This window comes from Aptenodytes patagonicus, chromosome 9 (genome assembly GCF_965638725.1).
Source record: "Aptenodytes patagonicus chromosome 9, bAptPat1.pri.cur, whole genome shotgun sequence".
NCBI lineage: Eukaryota > Metazoa > Chordata > Aves > Sphenisciformes > Spheniscidae > Aptenodytes > Aptenodytes patagonicus.
The window spans coordinates 584,922-605,764 of NC_134957.1; the positions used below are offsets into that span (position 1 = coordinate 584,922).

The 20,843-nt window shown below is 55.8% G+C and overlaps 1 protein-coding gene across 11 annotated transcripts in view; it reads right to left on the minus strand.

Annotated features, from left to right (window-relative positions):
- Positions 1-993: 993 nt before the first annotated feature.
- The window catches only part of DLG3 (discs large MAGUK scaffold protein 3), an 80,623-nt gene continuing 60,773 nt past the window's right edge, over positions 994-20,843 (minus strand). For 5 of the 11 annotated variants that reach the window (XM_076346851.1, XM_076346855.1, XM_076346857.1 and 2 more), the window contains 11 exons: positions 17,727-17,841; positions 13,751-13,927; positions 12,977-13,052; positions 12,283-12,382; positions 9,285-9,326; positions 8,508-8,558; positions 7,605-7,706; positions 7,251-7,423; positions 6,567-6,676; positions 5,480-5,571; positions 994-3,674 (listed from right to left, as the gene is read on the minus strand). In XM_076346851.1, the coding sequence (XP_076202966.1) occupies positions 3,568-3,674; positions 5,480-5,571; positions 6,567-6,676; positions 7,251-7,423; positions 7,605-7,706; positions 8,508-8,558; positions 9,285-9,326; positions 12,283-12,382; positions 12,977-13,052; positions 13,751-13,927; positions 17,727-17,841 (1,145 nt within the window). In that variant the 3' untranslated portion in view covers positions 994-3,567. Of the gene's footprint in view, positions 3,675-5,479; positions 5,572-6,566; positions 6,677-7,250; positions 7,424-7,604; positions 7,707-8,507; positions 8,559-9,284; positions 9,327-10,469; positions 10,516-12,282; positions 12,383-12,976; positions 13,053-13,750; positions 13,928-17,726; positions 17,842-18,402; positions 18,484-20,843 lie in introns of those variants that run through there. The other 6 variants (XM_076346853.1, XM_076346858.1, XM_076346856.1 and 3 more) reach the window with 4 other exon arrangements.

Below are 20,843 nucleotides of genomic sequence, written 5' to 3' on the forward strand. Positions count from 1 at the left end.
TACTGTGGCAGCCGTTAATGGACAATTTTCCTGTGATGCTTTACATCAACAACTTCATGATTCCAAATTCATCACTATGTAAGGAAACAGTTTGATTTTTGGGAGTGGTAATGCCAGCATCAGATCTGCTTAGCAACCATTTAATCTTCCAGTGTTTTATGGACAACCACCACCACAAGACTGTTGATCTGATCAGTTAAAGGAGTTTCTAAACTGTTTATTTGTCCAATGAGCTTCACAAACTGTGAACTGTCTGCAAACTATGCCCATGCTCGGTACAACATCCCTCTTCCCCTGAAATCTCACTTTACTTCTCTTGTGTGCAGTTTGAAAGGAAAAAAAAACCCATCAAGATTTAAAAAACAAAACCCTCTCACCTTTCAATTAGCTCAGCTAAATGACAAAGCAGATTCAGGCAGGAATGTATAATGATACCTCATTAACCACATTTGTCTTCCCGTGAACACTCCTGTTTTCTGCACTTAAAGGTACTAGAAGAAGATACTAGTTGTCTTTACAACTTCTTTCTTTTTCTCTCTGATGTCTAAACAGCATGTTAAACTGTAAAGATGCTATTTACTTTGCTGTCTTTATATCCAATCCAGGAACAATTATGTAGCAGCATATAAACCCTATTATTTGATCTGCATTTGTAAAGCAAACTCCCCACAATTCAAGCCGTGACCCAAAATACATTTACGGTGTCAAGTCATCAGACCAGAGTCAACCTGTGTCACAACAACCCAACCAAAAGAGTTTTTCAGTGGCCTGATTACAGTTGTAAATAAGCCTACTTCCTTTCTTTTCTCTTTTTTTTTTTAATTTCCTTTTAGGCACGTTCTCAGTGACCACCTTATACTAAAAAAAGCAATTTTTTTTTTTTTAAACCACTGTCAACACTTAAGTTTGCCACGGAGAGACCATATCAGTAGTTGCTAAGATCAGCACCAAAAAAACCAGATCTGGCACACAATGAAGGACTCTACAAGAAGGTCTCAAAGACAGAGTTCTTTGCAACTCTCTGTTTATTAAAAATATATGTCTCCTTGGAAGAAACACTGGTAACCAACTAGTGTTGTCATGATCGATTCGATACTGTCAGCTATGCCATGGAGTACATCATCTTTTTCTCCATGTGACTTGATGAGAGGGAGACAGGCTATTGGGGGGGGGAGGAAAAAAAGGAGACAGGAATGGTGTGACTAGCATCTTAAGGACTTTTGTTTCACTTACTCCACTTCTCCAGGGACTGATGTCTATAGCATCTGGAGCAGGACCAGTGGAGCACGGGGCTAGATGCCGAACAGGAATCCATTGCCAAAGTTCGCTCCTTTAAGGTTGGTCCCGCTGACAGCAGAATCCTTCCTGCCCTCCACTGTGCTAGTGGTCGCATCTCTTCTGTGGCACTGCTTTCTGTCCCAGGAAGCTGCTTGGTCCCTGCGGGGCTCCTTGTGATGCAGGACGAGTAAAGACAGCTTCTCACCAGACAGTACATGTACAGTCTTACAGCAGTTCTTGTTCACACTGAAAACTGTGGCCTGTGTGTGCCATGTACCGTTACCTTCAGGAAAGGGAACTGGCATCCCGCAAGTTCACTTATCCTTATAAAACAGGGGGAGGGAGAATGGGCCAAGACTTACCTGCTCGTGCTCATATGGTGACCTCCTTTGTTCTGGTGCTTGGCATTGTGTCTGAGAAACAGCATTCGCCAGTTCTCTGTAAGGTGGGAGCGCTCTTCTACCTGTACTATGAGTACCCAGCAACATAGCTCCTTCTCAAAGGCTGCACGAGTTTCACCTCAGCTTCACATAAGGCTGTGTTCCCATGATGGAGCCCCGTCCAAGTGTGGAAGCCAAAGTGTGCTCAAAGACAGACATTTCTCAGCTTAGGGCCAACTGTCTCAACACCAACGGTTGCCTCACTTGAAAAATCCCCCTGCCCCACAGACCTGTGAGCACAGGGCACCCAACTCGGTTTTCTAAGGTGACCTTCACAGAGGGAGCAGAGTGCAATTTCAGAAAGAGGATTTATGCAGAGATGTCAGAGACAGAACCGGGTGAGGCAGCTGCGTGTTCACCTGCCAAGCCCCAGCTCCCAGAGCAGCAGGTGAGGTCCCTGCTGTGCTGGAAGGATGGCCCTTCCACTGGGAAGGCCACCACCATCTGCATGCAGCAGAGCTGGGAATCTGGCATGGAGCAGGGAAGAGAGGGAGGAAGTTTTTCAATTCTGTTACTGATTTGGAAAAGTGTGAGCATCCATCCAAGGCACAGCTGGGGGCTTTTCCTGCCAGTGGCTAATGCAGAAGGGAATGTCAGTGTGCTGCTGCAAGCTAGAATGGGTCATTTCACCTGCGCCCACAGGTACAGGGCCATCCCAACATCCCAGGTTTTCCACAGCAACACAGGACAGCGAGTACATTTGTTCCATGCGGCCAGTAGAGTATTTCCTAACTAAACACCGCAGATCTAGATTCTATTTACAATACAGCCAGCTTAAAAAATAAGTTAAAAAACTGGATTTTATACCCATTCAGTTCATTATTAACAAGAAAAAATGGAATAACGAAAAAAAGCCAACACAGCAACACAATATGGTTTTGGTTTAAAATCAGCTTAAAAAAATAGAACCAAAAGGAAACCTCTCATGCAAACACATAAGGTGGTGTGTAAAACAATGTGCAATTTAATATGTAGTATCATCCATTCTCTTGCTCTGCAGCCTCCTGCTCAGTCTCTGTCTCCCAGCCTCACTCAGATCAGCTGCTGCTCCTTGCTGTGTTACTCTGGACCTCTGGTCCCTTCTGTGCAGGCAGCGCACCAGTCTCTGCTCTGCCTCATAGACCCAGGGCAGCTGGCAGGAGGCTGGCCCCGATGGGAGGCGCTTCCAAAGCACCTGGTACCGTTTTGAACTCTTCCTGCCCAAGTGGACTCCCTACACCCAGCAGTTGGGACAGAGAAACTGAAAGATCCTTGCAATAATACAATACCTTTTAAGAGAGGTCCCTCAGGTTTCCTAGTCCACATACACACACACATATATATAATATATATATAATATCTCTCTCTATATTATATATAAATTACATATACAGATAAATAAAATGCTTTCTGCTGCCTGTCGCACTGTTCAGAGCTGCTAGACAGTCACACTTGGAAAAATGCCCCTGGAGCTCTGATACTAGCTCATGTGCTCAGAGTCCATTGTTTCACTTGTTTCTTACATTAGTCCTTAGCCGCGTCCTCCCATCTTGATTCTTGGTTTAGTTAATAATAATAATAATAATAATAATAATAATAATAATAATAAAAAAAAACGACCTTGAATGGGTTCTCATCTGTCTCTAATGGAGCAGCGGGAAGGTCCATGCAGGAACGGTGGGAACAGTCACATGATGAATGAGATGAGTTCATCCCAACAAAAGAAACAGGACTAGAAAACTCAATTTTGCGACGATCTAAAAAAGGGGGCAGGAATAGTTTTCATATCCCCCCCCCTTGGGGCAGAGGGCTTGGGTGGGGTGGGACTTCAGAGATCTTCTGCTCACAGGGAAGCAGGTGGGGGACATCTTCAGAGTTTCTCTGGGGATGGGACCCAGATGTAGTGCCCGGACTGGTCCTCAATGATCTGTTTGATTTTGCTGTAGATCTCTTCAAGAGAGTCTCCTTGTACGATGGCTGGAAGAGGAGAGAACAAGCAAGACCTTGAGCATCAGGCAGTGCTGCGCCTTTCCTAGCCATGAGCTACAGGAAAGGCCTTCACTCTGCACCAAAGGAGCTGGTGCAGTGTGGCCAACAATTAATGAACGAGACAACCCGTGTCAAAGGAGCCGTAACAGGCGCACGATGACACAGAGGGTTAACCCAGCGTGTCCAAGGGGATTAGCGAGAGCTGATCCCATGCTGGCAGAGCTCCTCGTGCGCGTGTGAAGTGCCAGCCAGGTTCTCCACAATGGGCTGCTAATCAGCTTTGCAAACTGTGTCATGCCACCGTGCTGAGGCTGTGGGCAGCTGGCCCCGGCACTGCTGCTACTCCGCCGTGGTGAACAGGAGGGCCTCGTGCGGATTAGCCGGTGTGCGCTGAGCGCATACCCTGAGGTGCCGGATTTGTCCGTCCCCTCTGGTCGGCTGCTGAGGGCTCCTTGTGTTTGTTGCTTCCTCTGCTGCGGGGTGGGAATCACAGCACTGTCAGGCTGGAAAAGGCCAGCTTATGGCTGTCGCTCCCAGCAATAACTCTCACCCAAAGACCAGTGGCAGTCTCGCTGCTTAGTACAGACACAACACAAAGCACTTCATTGTGCTTCCTACATCAGAAGAGGAAGATGCACATGGAGGGCCAAAGCTTTCTGGTAATTCAGGCTGCCTCTGTAGCCCAGCCAGGACCATCCTCCAGCATCTCTGTTCCCTCATTATAAGTTCCCGGCACAGAACTTGCTACAGCAACCATCTCTCTGCCCATTACCCACTTCTTTCAACAATGGGTTTCAGCCAAGGGTGTTCCTTGCCCAGGTCAACTTCAAACTCACTGTCTAGATGCACGATAGCATGCCAAGGGTCTGGCAAAACTGCGGCGTGCACTTCCTTTGTGCTCTTCCTGGAAGAGCAGCCAGCAGCTCTGGAAGTGCTGCCTGGGACAGGAGGTCTGGGGAAAGCTTTTACCCTGTTTGTACCCATATATTTGCTCAGCTGAGATCCATTTTTGGAAAATGTTCTGCTTGGGATTTTTCCCGGTAGCTGTTAGGTGGGTAATACAGGGTTTGGCAGGATTATCATTCCTCAACTTTAGAAGAAACAGTTACTGCACTGGAGGAAAGATGGAAGACCAGTTTCTCTGCCTCTTCGCCTGCCCATGATTTTCCAGAATTAATCATGTTACAAACACTAGTTCCTTAATGCACAAGGATGCCTGTGTCATGAGCAGCTCATCTCTGCAGGCACAAAGTGCCAGGCAGCCCCTGACTGGCTCTTCAGCAAAGACTACTTAGGATGCCAGCCAAACTTCCAGTCTTTTTGGGGGAGGTGTTTTGTAATAACTCAGGACAGTCTCCACCATTTAAGTCACTAATTTTTTACCTTGCCTCTTTAAAATGACTCTTGTTTCCTTTTGAAAATGCTCCCCTTTTCCCCCGTGCAGGGAGTTTTATCTCCTGTAGCCTTGTAGCACCCTGAATCTACGCTGTGCTTCCCCTGCCTGGGGATTTTTTATTTTTTTTATTACTATTAAAGTTGGCAGTAAGCTTTCACAAACTCGGAAAATCCTGCCTGACAACTTGTCTCCTTCTCTAGAGCTGGTTTACTCTTATCCACTGATCTTGGAGCAGTCCCTTTGCAGAGCCCTGCTGGCAAAATGCCATTTCTTTTTTGCTTTGATGAAGTTGGACATTTTCCCATGACCCTGCAGTAAGACAGTGCTGGTAGAGAGGTCACAACTGCCAGCTGGAAACATAAAATAAATCGGATACAAGCCTGCTCAGAACACTCACCTGTAAAATACTCTCCAAACTCTTGCTCAAGTTTCATGGCTTTGTCAAAGACCTTGTTGGCCTGTTCATACGTCTGTCTCCGGTTCATCTCCCTGCCGTGTACAAAAAATAGAAACTTAGCTCCTTTTCTTAGCAATGAACAGAAGCAAAAATAGCCCACAGAGCCGGGGTGCCTGGGAAGCCTTTGCACACCAGGAATGGAAGCTGTGCAGGACCCAGCTCTCAAAGGTAGGACCCTTCCCCACATGCTCTTTGCTGCCCTGGCACTTCATCTCAACTTCCAACAGTTCTTCCCATCGCCACCCCCCGCCCCTTTCACCATAGCATAGAAGTAGACTCAAATCCAGACAATCCTCCGAATTTGCAAGACCACTGCAGAAGTCTCCCTGCTTTTCCAGAGCCTGTCAACACCCTCCTTGCCTAGGTTTCCTCATCTTCATACAACACCCAAATAAGCAATTCGACCCTTTCTGGCTTGAGAAGGGGTTTTCCCAGTCCCCATGGTGCCAGCAGAGTCTCTTCTGATCTCAGAGTCCATCTCTAGCTACTGAATCTCCTCACAGATAATATTCTCTGCTGCTTCTCGGAAGAGTTGCAAGCTCAGCTCTTACGTCCTTTCCAGCCTGCACTCTCCAGGGCCAGGAGCAGCAGGACAAGCAGAAGGTCCCCCTTAGGCTCACAGGAAATGTCTCCCCTCTGCTCCCCGGGGCTGTCCTGGCTCAGCCACCATCCAGCTGTGATCCACCACTACGGGCTGCCGGCAGCTCTCCTGGCTGGACTTGGGGCTCAGGTGAGCAGGTTACATCAGGCACATTTGGGAGCGTTTTTAGATTTCCCATGGATAATCCTCTTTGGGCCAAAGGGCTTTAAGCCGGAGCAATCCATGGTGCCTAGATGCACCATGGCATTAGATGTGGAGGGACACCACAGAGACAGCAATGGGCCCAGCTCCTCTTAACAAGGGACAGGTTCAGCACCAGTAGCAACTTCTGCTGCTTTCTAAAAAGCAGAGGCAGCAGACATACAAACTCCTGACATGCCAGAGCTGCTCACCCTGGAGAGGCACAGAACATGGTGTTGCACTTACATGAGAGCTTCGATGGATTTTGGTTTGATGAAAATGGCAATGGGATAAAGTTGTGCTTGTTGCAACCTCTTGATAGCATTGCCAGACACATCCAGGATGCAGTGTTTCCCCTGGAAAGGAGACAATCGGGATCAGACCTACCCACACAGTCTACTCTGTGCAGAAAACAGCCTGTTCATACAGATGTGCTTAGGGAAGAGAGGAGCCACAGAGATGAAACACCAGTCCTGAGACACAAGCCAACTCCCAGTGGCCTTACGTTCCTGCCTGCTTAGGGCAGGACAGCAGCACAGCAAAGGGACTGAATCTTTCTCTGAACACGTGAAACAATTTACAAGCCATTGGTACACTCCAGTACTCCTGCGGAGGAAATGCCGCTGCTTCAAGGAGGGCAGCTGGGCACCTTTGCCCTGAGAGCTCCCAGGCATGAGGCTGGTGACGCCAGTGCCAGGCTTTTGGGTGGAGTTTGGATGACAGAGGTACAACACCGAGGTGGAATAATGCGGCTGAGAAAAGCAGCCACATGGCTTGGCAGGACTCCGGAGGGAGGAGAGGCTTGTGCCGTGCTTGCTTAATGTGGTTACAGCCCTTTGTTAACAACACAGGCAGATGATGGGAACTGCCAAACACACCCGGGTTCGGGCTGGATGCGTCCTGGTCCCAGGAATGCCACCCGACACTCACCCTCTCCGCTACTGCTCGCACTGACTGAATGCTCGTCCCATAGAGATTGTCATTGAACTGCCCAGCCTCTATGAACTTGTTGTCCTGGATGTCTTTCTCCATCTGTTCACGGGATACGACGAAGTGGTAGTCTTGTCCATCCACCTCGTTCTCGCGCCGAGGCCTGGTAGTGTCTGGAGGAGAGCAGGCATCATGAGTGAACCCAGAGTGATGCATGCCAAACCTCCCGAGAGGGAGAAAACCCTCCCATGCTCCTACGCCCCCTCCCCACACTGCAGGCTAGACCCTGTAAGTAGCAGAGCCACCCCTCTCCCCTTCCTCCAGCGAGAGCACCAAGTGCCAGCTGGGACTTACGTGGCACACAGGAACCAAACTTGTGTGGGAATTCGGAGATGAGGTCATCATTAATTCGGTCCTTTGTTGGGCCCAGGATGATCACCGGCCTCGCATAGTGAACTGCGAACAAGAGCCACAACCTGAGGACCTGTCTGTGCTGTGGGCAGCTGACCCTGTTGCCACTTTTGGCATCAACCTGCCCTCTCCCTGCTGGCAGTGGGTGCTACTGCTCATATGGGCACCCAAAAGCGCCTCCTCCATGTGAGTTTACCTCCTCCTGGTCACTGTCAACATCTCCTTCCCATCTGACCCAAACCATCTGTGCAGCTCTGGGAAAGATGCTGCAGGTCTCTGGGGTCATGGATCAGCAAAGCTGCTCCCTCGCTCAGGGCAGGAGCCAGACAACTGGGACAGCTGGGCGAGGGTGCCACGGAGCTGGGGGAGTGATGGGAGCCTAAGAGTCTGAACCAGCTTCTGGCAAGGAAAGACCACCGAGACTGGGACTATTCAGCCTGCAAAAGGGTCTGTAGGGATTGAGCATCAAGCAGGATTAAACACTGAGGGTTGGGGGTCGCTTTGCAGCAGGGACCTGGCCCAAGGCAGGGACGGATAATCCCGTCCTCAGCTGGGGACTAAAGCCCAGCTCAGTTTTAGCTCTGGATCTCTCCCTTGGTCTTGCAGGTCAGGTCACAAGTCTTTTCTGTTGATTAAAGAGGGGTGATCAAGGTCAGGGAAAGCCCCGCAAGGCAGCGTGCACACCTGGCTCCCCTGCTGCACGCAACAGACAAGAAACTCCACTCGTGTTCACCTGGTGTTGTGCTGGTACATCAGAGGAGGGGAGGAGGTCGCACCAGTCACCCTGGCTGTGCCAGGGACACAGGTGCAAGAGCAGGCACGGGGCAGCTCAGCGCCAGGACTTACTTTCTTGCCGCGTCACTGGCTCATATGACAGGATGGTGTCCTCTTGTCCTTCTGCAACAGAGCCAGGGAGAGGCAGGTGAGTGCTTGCAGCAGCTTTCCAGCCCCTCCACACCCGTGGGGAGCTCGCTCCTGCCCCCACCAGCCTCCCACAGCCCTGGGGACACCTCCAGGCTGCCCCTGTCACACCGCCAGCTGATGTGGAGTGTGACAGGCATGCAGTTACTAGCCCTTGATCCACGTTAATTATTCACATCCCAGCTCTAGGTCAAGCCTCCTCTTTCCCTCCCTGCCGCTACAGGCTTGGGGCCCATTGGGATGCACCGTGCTCCCTGCAGGGTGGACAGCGGATGTGCTGCAGATATTTAGAAGACCCGCCAGGGATAAAGGGAGCATTCACTGCAGCTGGACCCCCATGCTCTTGTACAGGCTTGGGCTCCAGGAGCCACCTATGCTACAGGCCCAGCCTCCGGCCATTGCTTCCCGCAAGAGGCACCGAAGATGGGGGACCACCATGGTCTGGGAACCCACCACCCAGCCTTGGAGCACAGCCCTGCAGCCAGGAGAGAGCAGGGAAGCAGGCAGGCTCACTCCTGCCTCCCAGCCCCTACTCGCCCCGTCCCCGAGGGAGCTGGCCACAGCATCTCAGTGTCACCAGCAGGAAGGACCAGCCTCTGAACAGAACCACCACCGGGACAAGACAAAATGGAAGTGCCAAAATGTGCGCGCACACACACACACGTGCACAGGGGCAAGAGAGCAGGAGAGACGCACACTTACTGGAACTGCTCTCGCTGTCACTGGTGTTTGATGTCACGCCCTCTGCAAAGCAACCAGAGAGACCCCCTTCAGAAGGAGCAGGGGAGGAAGGCACAGGGGCACCCCAGCTATCACCCAGCACTACTGACCCAGGGCAGGGCAGCACCGTCCTCCCGAAAAACCCGCGCCCCAGCACCCACAAGGATGAGCCTGTGCTGCATGGGCAGGGCAGCATCTCTCACCCTTTGCTGGGAAACCAGGGACATGCAGGGGGACGCATGGCTACTCTGGGAGAAGGCGGGGATGCCAGGAGGGGGCTGCCTGGCAGGCGCAGGCAGGCATGTGCAGGCGCTGGGCTTCCCAGGCTGAGGGAGGGAAGGTGGAGTGCGGGGGGGGGGGGGGGGAGGGTGCTGGCAGGGGGAGCGGGTGCAGCATGCACACAGGGGGCAGGGGAGGGCATGGCTCCACACCGGCACAGGGACGGGGGAGCCTACCTCTGGGGATGGGGCTGGGACTCACAGAGACAAGACAGTGACAGGGTGGGACAGAGTTTGGGGCTTTGCTTGCTCAGGCTGATCCCAGTCCTGCGACCACCCCGCAGAGGCTTGCTGGCCGCTGCCTGCTCCCAATTGGACTCTGCACTGGTCAGGGGGGGTGTGGAGCTTGGCAGGGGACTCACGCCCAGCTGGGAGGGCTGAGGGGCTCCTGCCATCATTGTTTTGAGCTCTGGGTACATGGTGCCCCAGAGGAATGTGGCAACACTTCAAAACGCTGTCACCCGCCCCACTCAAGAGGGGATCTGTTGTGGTCACGGCCACCTCCCACCCGCACTGGCAGTGGCTCCGAGTCTCTGAGTGCTAAACCAGCAGCCAGCCCAGCTAGGAGCAGGAGGAAGAGGAGGATGAAGAGGTACAGCTCACCCTGGGTGCAGCGGGCAGCCCTCAGCTGGACGTGCTTAGGGCACAGCCAATACCCCCAAGCAAACTCCCCTGTCCCCTCCCGCGTGCAGCAGCAGCACCTCCTCAAGCCCAGCAGCCTCTGCCAGCAGACGTGGCATTCCCCAGCAGAGGAGCAGCGCCCTCAGGGCTCCTCCTTCCCCGCACCCAGAGAAGCACAGCTGCCCCAGCCGGAGCCCAGCTGTTCCCCAGGCACCACCAGGCATGCCAGCGATGGAAAGTGAACGATGCACATCGGAATTCAACTTACTCAGGTTCTTTGCTCCATAATAATCGTCACTTAACCCAGGGAAGTCCTGATTTCACAGACAGCGAGAGGGGGGAAAAAGGGGAGAGAAGAGAGTGCGGGAGAGGGCAGTCAGAGGGATGGGGGAGACAGAGCCAGACCAGCATTAGTGACAGGAGTGCAGAACGGCCCAGAGCTGCAACTGCAAGTGAGGTTAAATGTTTTCAGAGCTGACACCATCAGCCCGCTGCCAACGTCTCGCCTTGTGTGGCTGGCCCCCCCACCGAGCTCATCCTCTCTGCCAAAGAGCCCCCAAGGGCCACCCTGGGTCTGGGGAGGGCAGGGCAGCCACGGCAGCATCTGCTGGCACGGAGCGGTTGCAGCCCTGAGCTGCTGGCAAGCACAGCCGTGGTGTTTCTCCATGATGCCTCATGGGGTGTACTGGCAGGGCGCAGAGGCTCTGCACTCTCCTGGAACAGCCTGGCTGCTCTGGGGGGCAGGCACAGCACAGCCAGTCCTCTAACGCACGGCAGGGGGGCACATTTTTCCCCATCTGCATGTGTTACCCGCCCATGCCCCAGTGCTTGCATGGGTTGTGGAAACATGGGGGAAGGACAACCCCACTGCAAGCTGGGACGGACAGGGGCAGAGCATGGGGAAGGAGCTGGCTGCAAGTCTGTGACATGGGCTGGCGAAGAGCATTGCAGTGACGTACAGCACGGGGCAGGCAATGCAGGGATCGCTGAGAGCAGCGCCCCAGCGAGTCCCCAGCTCCAGCATGGAGCTGACTGGAGCCCAGCCATGTCCAGGCACTACGAGAGACACCCAGACACACAGACTTAACCTTCACTGCAGGCCAGAGGCTTGCGCTGGCTGCTAAGCTCACTGGAAGCTGGTGCCAGCCTGACACAGGCAGCAGAGGGATACGGGCAGCCCCCAGAACAGCTCAGCATCAACCTCCTGCTTCTGCATCACACCCAGAAGAGCCACCGGAGGGGAGGGGACGTGCTCGCTGCACTGGCACCAGGGCAGAGACACTGCTCTGCCTTGCCCACCTCCTCTTCCCTGAGGTGCAAGGACCACGGCTCTCTGTCTGGACGCTTGCTGAAGGAGTGGATGCAGTTTACCATCTGGAAGGAGGAGGGGCTGGGTTTGGCGAGCAGCTCCAGTGCTGCCCACATCAGGATTTGGGGCAACAAGCCGAATTCCCTGCCCTTGCTGGGAGCCCCAGGGTGCTGCCAGGTGAGAGCTGGGGACCCCCCCCAGTGTCTGCAGCCAGCTACCAAAGATGTGCCTCAGTCGTGGGTGGGCAGCTCCTCCACCAGCGAGGGCATGGCTCCCTCATGCCCACAGGGTTTAACCCATGGGAAGGGCTCTCAGACGAGAATACGTAGCTGCAAGTCACTTCTAGGGGAGATGGGGAGCGCAGCCGGGACCTCCCCAGTCCCTCAGCCCTGACGGGGACAGAAGAAGCTCTGCAGGAGGTGGCCAGCCCCTCGCTTGGAGGGGAGCAGCCCTTGGCAGGCAGAGGGAGCAGAGCCCACAGCAGAGGGGGGAGAGCAGGGGGAGGCAGAGCAGGGGGTCGGGCGGGTGTAAAGTTGGATGAAAGGATGAAGACATTGAACATGAGAGAGAGAGAAAGAGAGCACCAGCCCGCAGCCGTTGCTTTCGTTTCAAGCTCTGGTTTCTCCCTAGCTGCTGGCACGACTGTGGAGCACAGACCCAAAACATGGGCAGATGCCAGGACCCCTGGCTACGGAAACGTGCCGAATCTCTCCCCCCAAGGCAGGGGACCTGCGGGTTGCACGCTTGCCCTCTCTGGCCAGCTGCTACTTACGTTCCTGTCCGCTGCTCTCCTGGGCCAGGTTCTCTTTGCTCTTGTAAAATGGAAACTTTCGAGAGAGGCGGAAACTCTTTTTACGTTTCGTTTTGATCGACTGAAGAACATGGAGATGGAAGGGAGGACAGAAAAAACAATGGTGTTTAACACATGTGGGAAAAATTAAAATGAGGAGACAATGAGGAGCTGTGTCAGGGCAATTACCCTCAAATGAAATTATGGAGATTACATGAAAACTGTAATGCAGGAAAAAAATTAAGCGTGGAGAAAAACATGTGGTAGGGATGCTGGGAAGCTGACGGGGCAATCAGCAGCTCTGCAGGGGTAGCCAGGTGTTCTCCCTTCCTTATCTGCCCACTAAGTGCTCCGCGTGAGGGTTGAGGGCAGCTACCTTCACCTGCATGAGCTGCCTGCAGTCAGCTCCCAGCCACGGGCCGCGGTGGGACAGGCTCTGCTCCCCCACCACTCCAACCAGGGGTCCTTCCCCAGCGCTTTCGCACCATCCCGGGCTCCTCTGCTTACCCCCTGATTCGTGCCGAGCAGATGCAGGCCTGAGGCAGGTCCAGTCACACTGGTCTTTGCTTTGGGATTGCTCCAGCTGCCCCACCAGGAGCTCTGGCTGCTGGGACTAATCCTGCCCCCACTAGCTACCGGCTCTGGGCACCCCACTGAGCCCCAGCTTGGCACCTACCCTGTTGGACTCAATCATGCCAGTCCTGGCGTGGAATTTCACCGTTTTCAACCGTGCTCGCTCCTTCTTTTCCACCCTGATCAGAAGTTAAAGGGGAGAAAGAGCCGCTAGTCCCGTGCATGCAGCCTCCGCGCCGCCCGCTCGGCTCCCCAGGCAGCTCCGCACACCCTCGGGTGGTGGCCCTGTTGGTGAAGGGCAGCTCCTTCCCAGAGAGGGACGGAGGTGGAGCTGCCTGCCTGGGGTCTGGCCAAGGCCAGTGTCTGCAGGAGCAGGAGAGGGGACAAGCCAGCCTTCCCGGGAAGGGAGGGATGGAAGACAGATGTGGCTGGCTCTGCAGACCTGAAGGCAGTGGCAGCCAGCTCTTTTGCTCCCTGTGACTTCCCATCCCATGGGACCTGGTTCGCAGAGCTGGGCAGGTTGTCAGAGGACACAAGGAGCAGCCCATAGTCACTGCTGTGACTCTGTTCTCACTTGGAGCCCCAGACTGGCTAACACCAGCTCTCCATCCCCACGGGGACCACAGAGGGGGCTGAGCGCTCCCCTCCTCACCTGGAGTCTCACCCAGCTTTGGAGAACATTTCCCCAGGGAGACCTGCATGCAGCCCCAGCTTGCAACCGGGGTGCCCTTCACCCTGCACAGCCACGGAGGGGCAGGTGGGCTGGGACCACAAGGAGATCCCACCCTGAGCAGACCCCCGAGGGCTGCAGGGCTCATGGAGGCTGCGGAGCTCTAGGAGACACCACATGTGACAGCTCCTGCTGATGGACACTCACCTTTTCTTGCTGGGGATGACCCCAATCTGCTCGCTCTCGCCGTGGGGTGTGACAAGCCTGGCTTGCCACCACTCATCGTCGGAGGCATTGATGACATGCAGGATGTCCCCATAGGAGAAGCTGAGCCCCTGGCTGGGCAAGCAACTGTCCCGGGTCCGGTCGTAGTCAAACAGGGCTCTGCAGAGGAGCAGAGAGAGGAGTGATGCCTTCCCCAAGCACGGCCAGGCAGCAAGGGCAGCAGCACTACCGACCTTCCGGGGCACTGCCACCTTCATACCTTAAAGGATTTAAACCCAAACTTTGGGGAAGCCTTCTGCCGAGGCGAGTGGTGCTGTGCAGCCACCAGCACACCCCTCCCGCTGGCAGGATCAGCACAAGCCCCAAAGCATGCAACACAGGAATAACAGTGCTGGACCAAAACAACTCACTCTTGACCTTAGCTGTGAGAGCCACGCAAACCACAGACGCATTGAAGGCGGCTGTGGTTAGCGAGCAGGCAAAGCTCACATGGCCTCAAGAAAGCAGCAGCGTGCAGGAGGGCAGCGGGGAGCGGGGCTGCTCCCCACCATGGGGAGCCAAGGAGCGGGATGGGAAACATCAGACCCCACTGCTGGTGGGCGGTTGCACAGGCAGAGACCACGGGGTGCTTTGAGCATGCACTTTATTTACGTACAGGGGTACATTAGTCCAGAGTCTGTGAATTAGGAACGCATCTGAGGGTATATATATCTGCTTCCACAAGTGATCCTTTTCAGTCTCCTAAATACTTCCCCTGAGAACAGTTTATTTAGTTTAAAATTATCTTCAATATTAAACTAACCAGCTACAGAAAAGTTTGGGTGTTTTTTTTTTTTTTTAAACTAGAGGAGCACTAACACCCTTCAAGCGCACACAGCACTGCAGCCCATACCCACAAGCTGCTCTCAGCGGCTTCACATGCAACTCGTTCTACTAATGTCAGATCTCAAACCGCGCCTGCTTTGATATATCCACTTTGCAACAAACCAAACCAAGGGAACAGTCACTAAAAGCACCACTGCTGGCAGCACAACCCCTGTGTTCACTCCTGGGATATCAGCCCCGCTCACCCCCCAGCCCAACACGAGCCCAGCACCGCAAACACTGGCTGGCTGCTGGTTTAACCCTGGCACTAACAAGCCTTCCTCAACCAGGAGAGACACCCTCTGCCCTGCTCATTACCCCCTTCCACTGCAGGGACTCCTAAGGGGGTCTGAAAGCACATGGTGCAAATGGGAGGGCCACAAGAGACCATGTGGCAGGTCCCCATGGAGCAGCAGAGCTGGGAGGGCACTTCTTCAGCCAGATCCCTGCTCCAGCGCTGCCATGGGAGCGCTGGGCGATGAAACCTTTCAGGTCATTTGGGACTGGGTCAAGGCAGCCAGTCTCGAATGGGGAAGAGGAGAAGAGGGGCTGCCCCATGGCTCAGGGAGGGCTCTTTGGGACGAGACCCGATGCAACCCTATGCATCCAGGTACATCCAGCCACCGGGTTGCTCCCCCTTTCTCAGTTTGCTCAGGGCTGGGGCAGCTCTCGTGCTTGGTCCCTCTGCACCCAAGCGCAGCCCCCAGCATGCTGGAGCCGGCAGCAAAGCACCACAGGGTGCTTTGGCCGGAGGCAAGCAAACCTCGCAGGCAGCTCCTGGCCAAAAGATAAGGCTGTGCATGGCCGGCAGGCCCCTGTGAGGTCAGCGCTGTCAGGAGCGAAGCATGAGCCAAGGCCCTGGGGAACTGGTCAGGCCGGTTCCTGAACCCAGGCGGGCTGCGGGGAGCCCTGCCCACACCCCGCACCCTGCCCTGCAGAGCAGCACTGGCCCCGCACCTCCCTGCCTCCTCCCACAGCAGCCACTGGCATCCCAGGGCAGGCACAGCAAGATTTGTGCAAGGGCCAGACACCTGCGAAGCAGAGGCATGAGGCATTTGCTTCCCCAAGGCGTGATGCTCCTGGAGACCAGTCCCTAGCTGTGTTGGCACCCAGGACCCATTGTGGCTGGGTGCTCCCTGGGGCGCACAGGGTGCAGGGGCCAGATGGCAGCACGGGTGCTCTGCTCTGCCCCTGGGCTGGCTTGCAGCACAAGCAGCCAGGAGAGCAGATGGTTTGGCTGGAGGGCAGGGGAGCAGTGCCAGGGACTTGGCACGGCCTCCTTCTGGTGCCCAGGCACAACGCCTGCCTGACCCCCATGCCCGCCTGGCACGGCCCCAGTGCCGGCAGACTTTGCCCTGCGGCAGCGCAGGCAGGCAGCATGCAAACCTGCCTCGCCCCTGACCCTGCTGCACAGCTGCAGCTCTGAAACACGTGGTGAGCGCTGGCACCCCCAAATCGGCTCCGGCAGGCACTCAGATGCCCAGCTCCAGCCCCATCAACAGCACGCGGGGTGCAATACAGCCTCACAGGGCTGACTCAAGCAGTTGGGTAGCAAGTCCTGTAATTGATGTCCTGTCCACAGCGCAGCAGCTCAGCTGGTTTCGGGTAAACTGTGCTCGAAACTACCCCGCCCAGAAGGGTTGGGGCAGCCCAGGTACCTGGTGGCTCTCACAAGCATGTTTGCGGGATGTGTGGCCACCACAGCCAGGGAGGGTTGGGAAGGGCCATGCTGGGGGAAAAGCTCTCCCCTGGGATCACCCTCTCAGCAAGGCACTGCCCACCTGCCTTCTGAAGCCACCTGGGTGTATGTGAGGGGACACAGTGCTGCAGAGGCCACCAAAGCCACGTGGAGGGATGCATCAAGAGATACAAGATACTACAAGCAGCCTGGAGGCAGCGGGGAGCTCTCTGGCTCACAGGCATACCCCAATATGTGCAGCACCTATCCAGGCAGGGAACAGGAGACTCACAGGCTCAACACAAGCTGGATCCAGCTTAAACCCTGCTCCACCCACAAGGGTATCCATGGGACAGCAGGGGAGCAAGGGCAGGACTAGCAAGAAGAAGAGAAAGGCACCCACCTCATTGCACACCCCCAGCACAGAGCCCCAAGATGCTAAATCAAGCAAGATGCCTGCAGAGCCTCACAGGAAGGTGTGAATTGCAGGAACCCAGAGCTGCAGCTCTCCCCTCCTGCCAGGCCAGGCTTGCACCGGGTCCAGCAACAGCTTGAAGCCCCTCTGCATGGAGCAGCCATGCAGTGGGAGATGCAGGCTGAGGCTGATGCAGCCTTGGCCCTTGTCATCCTTCCCACAGGGAAGAAGCAGCATCCCCTGCTCCTGCCAGCCCCCACCTGCAACAGGCTGTGCAGGGCGAGAATCTACAGGATTATTTTAATTACCAAGTTAATATTACTCATTAGCTGTCACCCCACTCGCACTGTGGCAGGCAGGAGGTGGCAGGAGGCAGGCAGCGAGCAGGGGCTGCCCTGGCGGCACAGGACTTGCAGCAGTTAGAGCTGCACGGCTGCTTAACCCCTGCCTGTCCCGTGCCTGGCTCCGGACCAAAAGCACATCGAGGGCTCAGAGCAATAATCCTCCTAAGAGCTCATCTCCCCTCCAGCCAGATCCTGCCACAGGAATGGCGAGAGGAGACGGGGAGAAGCCTGTTAGCAGGGAGTGGTTCGAGGAGAGCGCCCTGAACGCTGCCCTGAGCGGAAGCGGCGCTGGATGCCTTGCATTTCCCTGTTTCCCAGTGGTCCCCAGTGGGTCAGCCTGGCCAGCAGCCGCCCAGGGCTCTGTAGAGACACCAGTGCTTTCCAAAGCAGAGCAGCCCTTGGAAGAGGCACTTGAGTGCAGAGCACCCAACCTCAGCAAACCAGTTCAAAAGCACCCCTCTCCCTGCTGCACCCTCTGGGCTTCATGATGCATCTCTCACACTCACTTCCCTGGCCTCCGAAATACCCGTCCACAGAGGTGCTGCACAGCCCAGGCTGAACCATCCCACCCTGCATCCTGCATTGTGGGAATATACCCATCCCACCCGCCTCCAGATGCCTGGAGCAAGAGGACAGGCAGGGGGGGCTGAGCCTTACCGGACATAGAGCGATCTCTTCTCGCTTGTCCGGAGCGAGCCGGAGCCGGAGCTCATGCTGCTGTTCATCATCTGCTCTCTCAGATCGTGGATCTTTGACTCGAAGCGGCTGTACTCTGCGGGGAGAGAGGTGGTCAGTGCAGGCAGGAACTGCCCCCAAGCCACCACCCAGCACCGAGCAGGGCGCAACTGGTAAGCGCCGAGAGAGGCAGTGACTGCCTGTCCGTGGGGCATCTTGCCCATGAGCACGTCTGTCCCCACACACGAGGGAGGACGAAGCCGAAGAGGCTGCAGCACCCTGCGGGAGTCCAGGCAGGGCATCCGGAACAGGCAGGGCACTGGCTGCTCCCAAACTCACCCCAAACCCTCGCACAGGCAGCTTGGGAAAGGGCTGCTGAGACCTCCACTACTACTGAGCTGCAGCTCAGCGAGGGAACGGCTGGGCAGGGCTCAGCAAGCCACTGACCTACAGAGCAGTTCAAAATGTGCAGAGAAAGAGAGCCCCTCCAGGCGATGGTCACTCACCAGCTGGAGCAGCAAGGCACGACTGCAGCTATCGGGGGGTCCCCACCCACCGCTCTGCTGGCAGCAGAGCCCCTCTCCCCAGGAGGCATGGGGAAAGGGGAGGCAAAGCATGGTCCCCGCCCATGGAAGGGGAGCGGAGAGGAGGAATTCACCTTTCGCTCATACATCTCGGCAGCAGAAACCCACAGGAGGAGCCGGGGGACCCTCCAGAAGCCGCCACCGCCACCTCCCTGCTGAGTGGCTGGACGGGAGCAGCCACCACCCCGGTGCCTGCCACCGTGCCAGCTCGACCTTCAGCCGGGTGTAAAGGTCGGGCCAGCAAGCAGAGGGCGGAGGCTCCAGCCCTGCTTACCCAGGGCTGACCGGGGAATGTTTGCCAGGCAGCAAGCAACTGCAGCACCAGGAAAGCTGCTGGCACTGCCACAGCCCACCCTGGCAGTTCTCACCCAGTACCATTGATTTTGTCCCCTGGGCACACTCGGCAGTTACATCCCCATGGCCCAGCAAGAGGAGACCAGTCTCATCTCTGCTGTAAGACTTGTCTAGAAAGCCTTCTCCACAACCCAGCAGTTTAGATGTGGTTTGGGTTTTTGCTTTGTGAACCGGAGCACAGCAGCTCAGCAGCAGAGGCAAGCTCTTGCTGTAGAGCGGAGCCCCAGCTGTTTGGGGGATTGTGCAGGCTGCTGCCTGGCCTGCAGAGCTGCATCACACAGGGTTAGCGAGAATGCACATGCTAAGCTTAGCACTGCTAAGAACACTGCGGGCTGCATTTGAGAGCCAGCCCCTCACCGTGCAAGGGGAGAGGCGACTCTCAGTGCAGATGAGTGCGGGGCTGGGGTTATGCAGTTGCAGCTCGGCATTTCCTGACTCTCCAGCCCTTCACTCTGCAGCCAGACCCACCTGGGCATCCCCCTCCCGCACCCAGCTGCCAAAGATGCATTTTTACTTAAAGACTGGGAAAAAAAAAAAGGTGATACACACAAAAATCGCCAAGCAGCACACAGAAACTCCACATGAAGCCCCTTCCCCTGCCACGGGACATCAAGAGGTACCTCATGCCAGGCAGGGTCAGCTGCTTAATGCGGAGGTCACTAGACCCCCGCTGACCCTGGCTGCCCCACACTGAGGGGCACCCACTGCCCCCACCTGCCTTCCTGCTAGCAGAGGGAAACGCAGAAGCAGCCAGGCATGGGTAAGGCTTATTTTATAAGAAAACTGAATTCTGACACCAAAGCAGCACTTTTGAACTCACCAACCTGCACCGAGGTTTTACGGAGCTCCCGGCAGAGGGAGGTGAGCTTCATCCTGCTCTGCACCTCTCACCCCACACCAGGGTGGGCCACAGTGTCTGCGGTGCAGCTCATTCTGCCACCAGATGCCCATGAGCTCTTATATCCCAGAGGAGTATCTGTCAGAAGCAGGTACAGCTGCTCCGTAAACCCTCTTTGGTACGGAAGGGCTATTTCCCCTGGAAAGCTGCTGAGCTGGGCACTACAACCCCCGTCCCCAGCCGAGTCATCCCAAACCCCACCAGCGGCACAGACTCTCTGCATACCCCGCACCAGGAGGACCACTGCTCCCTGCCACGTGGGCTCGCATCCCTCCCGTGACACCCTTCTCCACAAGAAGCCCAGTGTGGAGGATGCACTGCCCAGGATCAGGCAGGCAGCAAAGGGCAAAAGCAGGTTTAGCCGCCACTGGCATCAGGGCGGGGATGTTGGGAAGGCAACCTTTGGGTGCCACCACCCTGCCAGCACCTGCGTCCCCTGCATGCAACCCAAGGGCACAGCTCTCAAACACCCCCACCTCAGCCAGGGCACTCCATGGAAAGGGACCTTCCAGATTTTGCTGGAGCAGCCATGCTGCTTGGAGGGACCGGGAAAAGCCTGCCAGCACAACAAGAAGCACAAGCCAGGCTGGATGCAGCAAACTGAAGAAGGACACAAGGGCTGCTCTGGCTTTAACCCCCAGAGAGCATATGCAATGACATCCTAGGAAGGGTCTCCCAAGGAGCCACCAACCTGTGCTTGCTCTGACTGCAGGAGGGCGCAGGCCGGAGGAGCAGTCAGCCCCAAAAGCAAACCTGCCACCTCCCTCCCAGCGCAGGGGAGGCAAGGTTACCCTGGGAGCAAGCACAGGATGCTCCCAGCTGCCACCGGCCCCCCCTTATCTGCATGCTGGAGCAGCCTCTGAGACAATTACCAGCAGATAATCCCCAGCAAGCAGTGCTCCTGCCTTTGCTCCCTGGCTCACAGCCACCTTGCCTCCACATCCTGGAAGGAGATCTCCCATGCAGCCGAAACTCGCCCGGGAAGCTTGCCCATGGCATGGCAGGGAGGTGAGCCATGGCTGATTCCCACCTCCCTGGCATTCCCACAGGACCCAGGTGCCGGACATGTTCAGGACACACTTATCAAGACTGAAAAATATGCAACAGGTGACCTGGCGCCTCCTGCTGCGAGTGCCACCGCGGCACTGTGCCATGCGCCAGAAGGGGCAGGACGTTTGCTATTCCCACTCAGCAACTCGATAAAAACACCACTCCACCCTCCTGCTGCTCTTCCCTTCCCAGGGTGCGGGTGCCCTTGGAGCT